This window comes from Trachymyrmex septentrionalis, unplaced genomic scaffold (assembly GCF_001594115.1).
Source record: "Trachymyrmex septentrionalis isolate Tsep2-gDNA-1 unplaced genomic scaffold, Tsep1.0 scaffold158, whole genome shotgun sequence".
In the NCBI taxonomy this organism is placed as follows: Eukaryota; Metazoa; Arthropoda; class Insecta; order Hymenoptera; family Formicidae; genus Trachymyrmex; species Trachymyrmex septentrionalis.
Window position 1 is genome coordinate 837227 of NW_017304736.1, and position 13281 is coordinate 850507.

General features: G+C 42.1%; 1 protein-coding gene across 15 annotated transcripts in view; it reads left to right on the forward strand.

Moving 5' to 3' along the window:
* LOC108745901 (CUGBP Elav-like family member 4) overlaps positions 1 to 12930 on the forward strand; it is a 636703-nt gene extending 623773 nt beyond the window's left edge. For 8 of the 15 annotated variants that reach the window (XM_018482320.1, XM_018482318.1, XM_018482309.1 and 5 more), the window contains 6 exons: positions 341 to 508; positions 1307 to 1411; positions 5013 to 5090; positions 9702 to 9860; positions 11537 to 11721; positions 11952 to 12930. In XM_018482320.1, coding sequence (XP_018337822.1) covers positions 341 to 508; positions 1307 to 1411; positions 5013 to 5090; positions 9702 to 9860; positions 11537 to 11664 — 638 coding nt within the window. In that variant the 3' untranslated portion in view covers positions 11665 to 11721; positions 11952 to 12930. The remainder of the gene's footprint in view (positions 1 to 340; positions 509 to 1306; positions 1412 to 5012; positions 5091 to 9701; positions 9861 to 11536; positions 11722 to 11951) is intronic. The other 7 variants (XM_018482312.1, XM_018482323.1, XM_018482313.1 and 4 more) reach the window with 5 other exon arrangements.
* Positions 12931 to 13281: the final 351 nt, after the last annotated feature.

A 13281-nucleotide genomic window follows, 5' to 3' on the forward strand; every position in this document is an offset into this window, starting at 1 on the left:
CTAGTACAAAGAGAGAGAGAGAGAGAAAAAAAATTAAACGTAACTCTTTGACCGAATCCAGTTCTATGATGATATTAACTCGGTATAACATTCTGATTTTTAAAATCAACCCAACGTAGTGTGTTCGATACTTCAAATGCCTTGCGAGACATACGGATCATTAACAGTCTTTTTCCCACAATCAATGTTATATTTATAGCAGAGAAAAATGAAAAAAAAAAAAAAAAAAGAATAGAGGAGGAAAAATTAGAGACTGCGTTCCGATCAGAGATGCTTCGTATAAAGGACGATCGTGGTTGGTGTTGAAAGTGCAAGATGGTAACCGGTGTGTACTGATCAGGTTTGCTCGTAGGTACCGGCACAGGGCAACCGGTTAACGGAGCGCTACCGTCGTTACCGTCGCCAACGATGCCGAATTTTAACATGGCCGCTCAAACGCCGAACGGCCAGCCAGCAGGTTCGGATCCAGGTGTCTACACCAACGGAATACCGCAGACTTATGCGGGACGTGAGTATCAACTCAGGCGCAGCGTGCCGCCCCTGCGCAATACCCGGCCAATCGGCAACAGACTTTATTATTCCACGGGGATGTAAATAACTTCGCGCAGGCCAAGTACCATGCCAAGTACGCCGGGCGGTACTCGCACGTCATACTCTTCCGTTACTTCGGTGAGGAAGCGCCGTTACATTCGTTGACGTTTATTTGCGAGGAGAGCTGAAATTAACGACGACAGGGGGGGGGGGGTCCATGTGCGGAAGACTTAGCACCAATGCGGGGCTTCACTGGCTCTTGCTAAGGGCGAGATTTATGTTTACACAAGAGTGACTCAATTCAAGTAATGAACAATTAAACTTGTAGTAAGTAAAGTATGTGAGTGTTAGTAAGTACACATTCAAACTGAGATTCTTTTCTTTTTACATTTATCTTACGATTATTCTCGAGGTCTCTCGGACTGGTCTTTACGTTCGACGTTCAACAAGACGCATCAGAAAATTAACGATAAAAATAGTCGTATGACTATTGATTAAGTGAACCGTATATAACATTGATAAATTTTTAAAATATTATTTATAAATCGGGGACTCTGCGTCTGCAAGAGCAATGAATTTCACGACGTATAATCATTCTTATAGTCGATCCTTTATTAGTCGTCGTCCTTTATCGCCATTCGAGTACTTATTACTAGTCGAGTATATATAGTCAGTGGAAATATCGAGCGGTATTGATTGGCCTACTGGGTATTGCGACAGGGGCCTCTAGGCTAGGCCCCTCTCCCCGATAAGAGCTGAGCTTACTGAAGTGTAGATGCCCTCCATCTGTCCATTCCAGCGCAGGGGTTGGCCAACGGGGAGGCGGCACTTCAGCATGCCGCCGCGTATCCTGGAATGCAGGCTTATGCTGGAGTGGCCGGTAAGTGTTTCCCCAGCTTCAATTTTTATCTCTACGGCTTGTCAAGGTGCTGTCTACCCTGTCCGTGTCTTCCGTACAATGATTGTAGCGCGTTTCGTCCATCCAGCTCCACCGAAGCAGACTCACGGGTATTATCGAAGTAAAAATAGATGCAACGTGAGACATACGTTTGTCCATCATTCGTCTCCGTAGAGTTTATTTTGAATCGAATAATATCATTTAATGTCAATCGATTGTAAATTACTGTACAAGCGTATCGTAAAAAATTAAAAATTATATTCAACTGTGTTCATATTGTTATTTCGTAAAATAAATTATTATAAACATAAGATAGATTTTTTTTTATATATTATTTTTTACGAACGGAAATTTTTTTACGAGACAGAACAGAAGTTCTTTCTCCGTAAACTTAAAATTAATTCACAAATGTGTATTTTAGCGTCGTTTCATAATCTCGTATTATCGTAACGTTTCGCATTATCGCGACGTTCGCGGCATCAGTTTTCGCACGCGCTAGATAACACTTTGAATATACTCGTCTCGCCCGGATGTTGCCCATCGCGATCTTGAGCGGGTCGAAAAATGCGTGCGCGTGGCCGTGAGATGGAGATTGTCTGTATGTAAAGGGAAAAAATGCATCAGAGAACGTCCAACGTTTACGTGGCTTTTATCCGGGCGCCGTCGGAGCACTTACCTACGAAAAAATTCGATTTCGCTGATCGCGTTGCTGGTTGTTTGCATGCAACTATGGTCGCATGCGTATATACACACATACACACCGTACACGTCATACATGATCGTGTGCGCGTCAACGTTTCGTTCTATACTGCTTCTGCTGTGGTGCTACGATGTACTTCGATGTCCTTCTAAATGTACTTCGTGTACATATTATATTGTAGTTTTTAAACGTTTACACGTCGTCTCCTCTCGTGCATGCTCCCTCACCAACGCCAATGGCGAATTATTCGCCGTCGACCGTCGACGTTGTAGCGTCAAAGTGCAGCGCATTGGTGCAAATTATGACCCGATAAAGCCTGGCACAAAATGGATGATCTCGTTTCACGGATAATCAGCGCCTCGATGGACCTATACTTCTATTACATTCCAATCACTCTCAGTAACGGGAGAGGAAGGGAAGGGTGGGTGGGCGTTTAACAAATTCCGCGTTTACCCCGGATTCGATCGGATATCGTTGTCCGCTTATCGAAAGTACAATCGCGAATAATGAGAAGAAAGGGGATATCATTTATTCTCACCCGTGTCAGCGATCAATCCGCCCCTTCGTGTCCCTCTCTCAATGTACCACCAGCGTATCGGCGGAAATTCAACAAATTCGAGTCATAACAAACGTATAGATCGCGCGTACCGAGAGCGCGCGAGCACCGCGTCGGTACCGAGTCGTATTTACCGAGGACTCAAAAGCGGTATATTTTTTTCTATGTATTTTCGGCCAGAGTACACATACGCCATCGAGATCAGCGAGTGGAAAAAAAGCAATCCCGGAATAACGGCGTACCTCTATCTGAGCGTGACGCGGCCCCGACGTATGATGGCGTATTTATTTCATACGCCAAACGTTGATCCATCGCGCGCACCGGCGGGGAGGGGGGGGGGCCTCGGGTAACGTCAATCGGAATATATTAAAGCGATGTTTGCACGGAAATAATTAATTCCGGGGCGAAAATTCGCCTCTGCCGATCTGAGAGCGTAACCCGCGCGCACGCTCCGCCTATCCGTCACAAACAGGTATCAATCACGAGCATTTTAAATATTTATCAAGCTATAATTAATAACGACGTACTTGCTTTCTGCCACGTCGCGTGTAGCGATCGGTATAATGCTGGGCTCGAGCGTTTATACCGAGGTCCAAATTTACAGACTAACCAATTGTCATCAAACGTACGCAGAGATCGCGTTGCGAATTAAAATATAACTGGCACTTCTGTTTAATGTGAAATATTTCGCATTTCGATTCTCGTCGATCAGAAGTGATATTGATACCTATTGATCGATACGGCCGTTTTTTTTTTTTTTTTCTCTAATTTCGTTAAATATAGAATTACGGCAAATTTTATTAAGCGCTTTTAAATAAAATTTTGTTATCTTAGAATTTCATTACATCGAATAATCGTTAATGTATTGACGGTGTGTCAACATTAATACGAGACGTTATAAAATCTCATAGTAACAAAAAGCTTGTTATAATGAGATCTCCCGTCGATTCGTTGTAATACGATATTAAGCAAACGCTTTTACGATAATGTCTCTCCAATTTCAGAACTTTATTCCGTACGAATCGTATGTCCTCTCTGCGAAATCTTCCGTTTTAACGTTGTTTGTCTCGGGACGTTCCTTTCTCGATTGCTTAAATGTTTAATTTCGCAAATTGCAACGGGATATTCTGTACAGTTGCGCCTAGACGACTTTTGCTACATCATTGCGCTAAGAAGGTCTCTCCCGTATCCCATTTTAATGAGGCACGTCGTTTCAAGAATCGGCTTTGAAGAAATATCTGGTGTCGGCTAATGACGCACTACGGACGCACAGTACAACGCTGCATTTTCGCCCAGGCTGCGACAGTTTCGCGTACAAAAGTATCGTGTTGAAAGTCGCGCGGTATGGTGAGAACGTTGAGAGACGAATACCCTTGTCGGCAGAAACGCCGTGATGAATGCCGGCTAGAATCGTCTGTACGAGACGAGCTTTCGTATCAGTGAGTCGCTTCTACACCGCTCGCTTTTACAGGGGCAAACAGGCCACTCGGGTAGAAGCACGATTTCCATATTTCGCATTAACGATAAGATTATGCGGGATCTTCCAGAAATAACAGTTTTGCAGAGAAAATTTTGCTGGAGATCAGCATTTGTTATATTCATCAGCATTTCTCGCGCACTTGGAACGCACACTTGATAATCACGTCTCGAGAGAGGTAATTTTTTCGAATAAATAATAAAATTCACTTGAATTGGATGGATGTTATCTAAATTAAAGTTCAAAAAGCTTCATTCTCGAGAGAGACTTGCCATTCCAAAGCGATCGCAGAATCTGTCATTAATATCGAGCACTGGAATAACTCGCATAATTCGAATTGCATTTCTCGTGCTCCCCAGAACGACGCAGAAATGTGTCTCCGCGTTCTTTATCCTCCTTTAATATCCTCTTAATGTTGACGCTTCAACCTTTCCCCCCTCGCGACGAATCTTCGGCAAATCGCAAGAATAAATGGTCGCGTCCGATTTACGTGTTCCCGACGTGTTCCGAAACGCGCGGTCATAAATTACGCCATTGTAATCTGTCCAGCGATGGCAGCGCAATTTCTGTTGAATCTGTTGACGTTTATTGGACTGTTCGGCTTTTATTACTGTCATCGTCCATTATGTATGCGCTATCGCTGCATTGAATTACGACGCCTATATTCGTTCGGCGGCTGCCGCCGGTCTCGCGCTGTCCCTGGCTCTTACTGGCTCGACGGCCGACAGCGGATATCGCAATACGGAAAAGGACAAAAAAGAGGGTTTATGTGGGGAACGGATAGGCAATGGCACGCACAGATCTAGATGTGGACAGTTCATGATGTACTTGTTATTTGTTATTGTCGCAGCTTACCCCGCCGTCTACGGCCAGTTTCCTCAGGCTATTCCTCAGCCGATGACCGCGGTGGCACCCACGCAGAGGGAAGGTAAGTACAACACGCTCTCATCAACGTCTAACTGTTGACTGTAAACACGAACGTCTGTAGACCTGAGATTGTAGTTCCACGTCCCGTACACACGTCCAGACACGAATTATCCATCGTCGGCGCCCAACGAGGTGCAAGAGTTTCGACTTCTCTTAACGTCGCTGCCACCGCAGCTGACGGCATTAAGCGTAATTGCACATCTCGCACAGCGATTATCGCTCCGATTATGCGTAAAAAAAAAAAAAAAAAGACGAGTGAGAGACTGAGTAAATCGTAAGATCTAGATCTTTTGTGTTCCGTTTAGTTTTTTTCGCGTTTGTCATTTTTAGTTTAATACAATAATGCTCGATCCTACAGTTTTATCAATTCGAACATTCCAAGTATTTGGTAGATTTTCTTTTCATCGAAAGAGGATCGTTGCTTCAAAGGCGGATGTTTCAATTCGATAGAGTTTAATTACAAATTTCCATAGCGCGAAATTGCATGAAAATGCGATTACTTAGAAAACCATCAGTCGGAATAAAAAGAACGGTCAAGATCAAGAAAGAGTCGGTCGAAGAAGAGATCGGTCAAAGAGACAGCCAAGTCTCGCCTCTCAAATATATTGGTGCGGACTAGTCATTTACTATGCCATCTTTTGCGGAAAAGTACTGAAGGAGAGCCGACGGCAGGGAAAAAGTCGACCAGGCAAGTCCGGGGTTAGAAGAGGGTTGAGCGAGCCAACGCCTAATTGCAATTAACAACTCGCCATTATTAGAATATACGACGCCTCGCAATGAGATAATGCAAATAAAACGAAAGTTTTAATTACTTTGCCGCTACGCCCGCCGGCGATCCGTTGTTACATCGCAGGATAATGGAAAGTTTACCGCGACAGCGCTACCCCGCCTCCGTTTTATCCGGCCTCAACCCTCTGCTCCGACCGCTATGTCCGCCCCCCCCCCTCTCGCTCGTCTCTACCCGTTCCTATTTTCATTCCGCCTGATCTTTTCGTCTCGTCGATGCGTTCTGACATTTTCCCATGCGCCGCGACTAAATCGTAAGCGGTATACGAGATGGGAGTAAGAGAAATCTCTAATCGAATTTATTTCCTGTACGTGATGACAAATATCTCGCGTATTTATCAACGCGATTTTTCTCACTTCTTCTCTACTAAAAAATTATTAATAACTTTATTTCCCGACAGGATAAATTTTACAATATAAAATCACCCATGACACTCTATTTCTTTCTTATTAAAAAATTGTATAATATTATATCGTATGATGTATATATCTCACATTTGTTTGTTTTTTTATATATATATATTTGAACAATCTACATAGTTGAAATGACATGAAATATATTTCATATCTGTTCTCATTTTTCTCTGTGTGTAAGTGTAAAGTACACTGTCGAGAACACAAATAGTTCCCAAAGTTTTTTTTTTTTTTTTTCCCCCCCCCAAAAGAGAGCAACGTTTATCATATTGCTGACTTCTTGGAAACTTTTGTGTTAGATACAAGTTTTGTAAAAATAAAGAAAACGTGTGTGTGCAGACACTTTATCTTTTGGAGAAACTTATGTTAGATGTCAAAGTCGTTAGGCGTGCCGCAATATCGGACGGAACCCAAGGGAGCTGAAGGGGAATCGACGTTATTGTCATCATTGCATGACAGTGGTATCGATCTATTATTGACTGTCGCTTCGCGAGTTTACCCTTGCTCCGTGTTACTTTAAGCTCCTTGATCGTTGTTCTGGGTGTTCTACGTCTTACACGATGTTTTTCGGTGTTCGTATATACATTTCTTCTCTCTGACCATGACTGTGTCACAATATTTTTAACGTTATGCGGATAGCTCTCCTCTTCCTTCTTTTATCTTTTTTTTTTTTCTTTACGTCAACGTATCTCGGATGTTGGTCGTTAATTCGGTGTTTCACCGTTGCACTCGATGTCAGTGGCTGTTCTCGGTGTTGCGCTGTCGACCAATGTTGGTTGTTGCTTCGCTACGAGACGGTGATACGTGCATTGCGAGATTTTGTAATCTCTATCTACGAGAGAGAAATCGACACGAATCCGTTTCGCGATCGGCAACACCGTCACTCGCGAAAATAAATATATCGTTATACGGTTCGGTCATGTAAGCAAAATAATTCAACTTTGCGTAGAAAAACTCAAATTCGTGTAATTTTAAAAATAAAAGTAATATTTAGATTGTTAAAAAAATGATTCTTCCGCATATAAATTTTGTGTATATATTCTAAAAAAATAGATACAAAGTTGCATAACATTTTATTAAAATTATACATTGTTAAATTTTAGCCAGATATTTCATTGCGCGAAGAGAGATGAATTCGCGAATTTTAAATATTTGGATGTTTCACGCAGCGCGTTCCGCTATTACTTTTCGACAGAAGTAGACGTAGAAGTAGACAAGGTAGTCGTTCTCATTAAATTCGCGTGCACGTACCGCGTGTGTGCCAATTAGAGAGGCGAAAACCAATTTCAGGATCAACGATCGCGCGCGCGGCACGACGACGGGCTTTAATTTATGGCTCGTTCTTCGTGATTTCGTCGTCCACCGCAATTCCCCTCCGTACTCTCCCTAGTCGGAACCGGAAACCCGTCGACACTCGTGCTAATTTGGGTTTCGCGTGACAGCCACGATCGAGTTATTACCAGGACGAAGTCGTTTCGCGTAAGAGAGGGAGAGTTTGTCACTCTTTGCGTAAACCGCAAAACAGGTTTGTGATTTCTCGAGGCACTAAGTACCCAACAACATTAATTTATAATTGACGGAAAAGTTTGTATTAAATCGACGATTTGTTTCGGAATATCGCTCTTTTCATTTTAAATTGCAGATCGTTGTGTACGAACAACTTTCCGATCCGCGCACGAATTACTTTAGAAATTTCGATAGTATGGATTACACATCTATCAGAAATGCATATAGAGTAATGCTCAAGGATAGGAAAGTTTTATCCTTTTGTGAATCAAGTTTTGTAACTCGAACTTTTGCAAATGTTGATCGCGATGCGTTATTTGCGACAACTGCAATTAAAGTTTTACTCTCGGACAATCGATGAAAATCACTTCCGAATCGCATGAAAATATCCTCGTAAAACCGTCGTAAAATTTTGTCTGTGTCGCATTAATTCTGAAACTTTGCCGGAATTTGCGATGATAATCTTATCGACTAGCAAATACGTTCAACGAGTCATGCGATATTATCGTGAACAGAAGCGACATACATAGGAAGTCGTAATTGGGTTGAAAATCGACAATTATGCTCTGCGATGATTCGACTAGCATATTCCAACCGGGGATTCCCGGAGGAATCTGTCCGCAAAAGATCTTTCGGGTAAAGGCGAACAGGTCGCGATGAGTAGTACCCTAAAAGTTGAGTAGCAGCCATCTCATTACTTAAATGCGTCCGTTAGTCCGGGAGAAGCTCTGGCCAAGAGAGCAGAAGTTTCCACGGTCATAATCGCCGCTAATTGACGTCGGAGTTATAAAGTTCAGTGAAATTAGCTAAATCCTTATTTGGACTGCCGTTGTGCTCGGGTAGTCTTCCCTCCCTCTTCGCCTCTACTCTCGGGATCTTCTTCATCGGCCTAAATTAAACCTCGATGTCTTTGACATTTTAACACCGGAAGTCGAAAAAGAGACCTACTTAAGCGATTTCAGAGAAGAAAGGGTAGGATAATCAATTGTGCAAAAAATGCAAATAAGATAAAATTACAAATAAGATATGAAAGTACGGAATGTAAAATTGTAAATGTAATTTTGAAATCTAGGTCGTGACCCATGATCTTTTACAATAATTATATTACATTCATACATCATTAACATTTGCATTAATTTTATTTCTAATAATTAATATGTAATATAGTACGATAGTAGGAAGAGGATGTGTGCAGGGTGACGGCAAATTTGTATCATTTAGAGTACCCGTATAGAAAAAGTGTAGGGCGACGGATTATCGTGTCTGGCAAAAATACGGGAGTATCGCACCATCGTAATCAGTGTGTCGCCATTATCATCGTCACCATCCATACCCATTCACTCATTTCAGCATCCATCACCTCATCTGTCATTGTGTTGTAAATCCCAGTGTTGTGTGTGTATATTTGAAAGTATAAATACTCAACGTTATTTGAACCGGGAGATTTCTATTAATAATCATGAGTGAAACAATGCTCATGACTTTCTAATCGTTTTGCTCTCAACATTCGGTCATTTTCATACCATTATTTGCCATTTGCTCGCAGTCTAATTTAACTTCTCGCTTGATTCATGCTCACGTCATTTTGCATCATTCGTGGGTGACAAAATCATGTTGTATGTCATCATCATTTCGCACTCGGACGGACGAGAGAAATCGGTATTGTCGTCAAGAGTCTGCCGCAGATTCATCTTCATTCATCAAAGAAAAAGAAAGACGACACCGACAAGAAAAAAGTAATCAGAAAGAAAAGCAGTACCCGCTGGCGACCTCGCTAACGGGTTGAAGCTCTCGCGTGGAATCATTTATATTTGCGAAGAACAAAAACTCATCCAGAACTAACATTCTAACTTGAGTATTATACTTCAAGTTTAGATGTTTAGATGTGCTCTGATTTATATGGTAGGATGCTCTATCTCAGGACCCGAGGGCTGCAACCTGTTCATCTACCACCTGCCCCAGGAGTTCGGTGACGGCGAACTCATGCAGATGTTCCTCCCGTTTGGCAACGTCATCTCATCCAAAGTTTTCATCGACCGGGCGACCAACCAGAGTAAATGCTTTGGTAAGTGCAACGGTAACTGCGGACAAATTTCAGAACGACTAGCAACAACGAAGGATGCGTCTATCTGACTCAATCCTTACAACTATTATACAAGGTAGGGCGAAGAACGTAAACACACATATCGCCAAACAACGGAAGTGAATATGAAATCATACCTAAATTTTTAATATCACTCGTTTTTTATTATATTGTACAATTATGCGATTTAAAACATTTTTTTTTTATTTCTGATGAAAGCTATCGGAAAAAATATTATTAAAAAAACAAATATTCTCGCAAAAATTTTTCAATATATTTTTATTTTAAATCGTATAATTTATTGAATGTAAAAATATAATCATGACATACATGGATCTGTCTGTGATTATTATTATGACTTTCGATCAGTCACACAGTGACTCTACTACAGTGCTCTAAATGACTTTACACGTTTCCAATCAGAGAGTGGTGGTTTAATCATGGAAATTTAATTCGTCTCGTCCGTATTAGCGGATGAACTGAATATGAATGCCGTTTCAATGGAGCCAGAATCAAATTGCACAGTTCTTTTTTAGAGACTATGCAGAGAGGACCGAAACAGAGAATGCGGATAAAAGCCACTGGCGTTCCTTTGATTAATCGTATCCGAGAGTATGAGGATACAGATAATTGGACGATTCCATTCACGTCCGTTCGGTCCTTGGTCTTCACATTCGTCCACATGCGATTCATACGTTTGCGTTCGTGTATTTTGTCTCTTGTTTCAGACACTCGGATTCCCTCCCCAAAAAAGGTATAAGGCTCTCAATGACACGTCATAATTATGCCCGCGGTGGGAAAAAAATGTGTAAACGTTTGTATTCCTTCAAAGGCACGTTCCTCGTCGCGATCAATTTAACGAAAAAACTCTTTGACGCAACAGTTCTGTCGAAAATTCGCTATATAATTATAACCACTGCGATTGGAATAAAATTTGTGTCTATATGAATCTTTTTTTAATGTATTATGCAGTGAAAACTCGATATAACTTGACTCTTGTTCACAACAAACTTTCTGGAAACTAATCAGGGTTGAAATAATCAGGGTGCCCTTTGGTCCGAAAATAAAAGTAATTTGTGAAGCAAAGAACCATGGGTGGGCGGAAGATGAGACTCGCGGTTTAGATCACCATGATGTCGAAATTGAAATGGGATCAACTTTAATGATGAAAATTGGCTTAAACCGAGAAAGTCGTGATGATCTTTTGGGAAAACGGTCTCTCTGAGGGTCTCCGTTATCATGAATAATTCCTTCCAGGATAATATCCAGTTCATGGACAAAAACTTTTTTCTTTTCGGATTCTTCACGGAAGATTTAATTCGCCTAGATTGCTGTTTAATTGCCAAATAATCAATACTCCTCTCTCAAAATATAATAACTATTGTATTTAAAAATGCTAAACCTATACTTTTCCTTATCATATATAAATATATTTCTCCGACTATGAATATCATTATGATAAAACTGAGTTACTATTTTGTTGTACTGCATTTATTAATAATTAATGCCTGTGTCATACAAATTGTATTTGGCGATCTCTTCTGGCGATTATATACATCAATAAATGAAGATTATATTTTCATATGATCGAAAGAAGATTTTCATGAGGGATGAAAAATCTGTTATACACTGCAGGATTCAACGTTCGGTATTTTCAGGTTTCGTGTCGTTCGATAATCCAGCGAGCGCGCATGCAGCGATCCAAGCGATGAACGGCTTCCAAATAGGGATGAAACGATTAAAAGTCCAATTGAAGAGGCCCAAGGACGCCAGCCGGCCATACTAACCCACGTCCTAGCCTAGAAAATCTGGACGAGTCGCGCCCTATGTCGTAACTAACAGAGTAAGTTTTTTTTCTTGGAAAAAAGAAGACATTTTTTGCGTTCGTACGAGGTATTAGACATTTTTCTCTTAGCTGCGATAAAATTATTAATTTTAAAATAGCAATATATCGATATAAAGTCTATATATAGTTCTTTAAGTATTAGCATTATTAATTGGTATACACGGTAAATAATTCTATTATATATTCCTATCTCAGAAATTACATAATATCGTCGCTTTGAATTGCAGATGTCGTCCGAGAACGTGAACTCGATGGACGCTCGACGATCAGGAGTGACAAGTTGAATCACCGTTACAACGCTCTCCGCCGTAACAACTTAGTATACTAGCTAGTTAATTCATTAGAGGGTAAAAATTTAGAAGTCAGTAGGACAGCGACGGCTTCAACGTCGTTGAAGTTCGTGCGACGGCGGCGGCGGCGGCGGCGGCGGCGGCGGCGAAGAGGCTGAAACGAATGCGATGAAGGATGTTCTGCGCTGAACCCAGTCCGAGAAGAAGAGTTGAAGAGAGAAGAGGACGAGACAGACGCTAAGATGACGTTTCCCAGATGTTCAGATAATCGGAATCCAACATCGATATACAACATCGGCTTTCCCCTGTCTCCTTTTTATCCAATCCCACACTACTACAAATCTGCATGTTTCTTTCTGTCCTCCGCGAGTCTAGCCTCTGGTCCCTACTGCCAGGTGAGAGATTACGTTTGAGCTCGAGGACGAGGGCGCGAATGGACATGAGCGTGCAGCGAAACCTGTCGCGAACATTTCGAGGATCCGGAGAGATCTACCAGAAATACACTGGAAATATTAAAACCGATCACGTCGTCCGGATACATGGCGACACCGTTATAGTTACACGCGCGAGTCACGACATCGCGCCGCGACGATCGTCCAGCCGACATCAAACCGACAATAGCTAAATCACGAAATATCCCGTCGATAAAACGCCCCTAGGAGTCTCGTCGTGTTCGTTGCCAGTTCGCCGATGTGCGATGCAAAGCGCGGAAAAGATGCCGTGACAGAGGAAAATTTGCCCAGCTCGTACAACTTCGGACAGATTGATCCTCAACGAGGACCCTCGACGAGGCCGGATCGTCGTATTCGTCGGCAGGACAGAACAGTTCCGACGATTGTCGTAGTACGAGAGGCTGGCGAATCTTCTGTACTCGTACGTAGCGAACGATTTAGTCGTCGCGATGAAGATCCCGTGCGATGACGACGACGACGACGACGACGACGACGACGACGACGACGACGGGACGGACAAATAATCCCCGCGCGACTGATGAAAGTAGGATAAAATGCAGGCTCGTCCCGAAGACGCGGGCGAGGTCCGATATCTCTCTCCCAAAAAGACAAATGTCAATCATACGCTATACAGGGTGCTCGTCTGACGAAACGCGTCTGAAAACTTTGAAAAAAAGAAAAAGAAAAAAAAATACAAAAAAAAAAAAAGAAAAATAGCAGCGAACATGGGCTCAGCGCCGGTCCGACATCCCAGCCGGATATCGGGTTCTCTTTAACGTTTAAGGTTTAAACACGTACGACGCGCTGTAGATTTT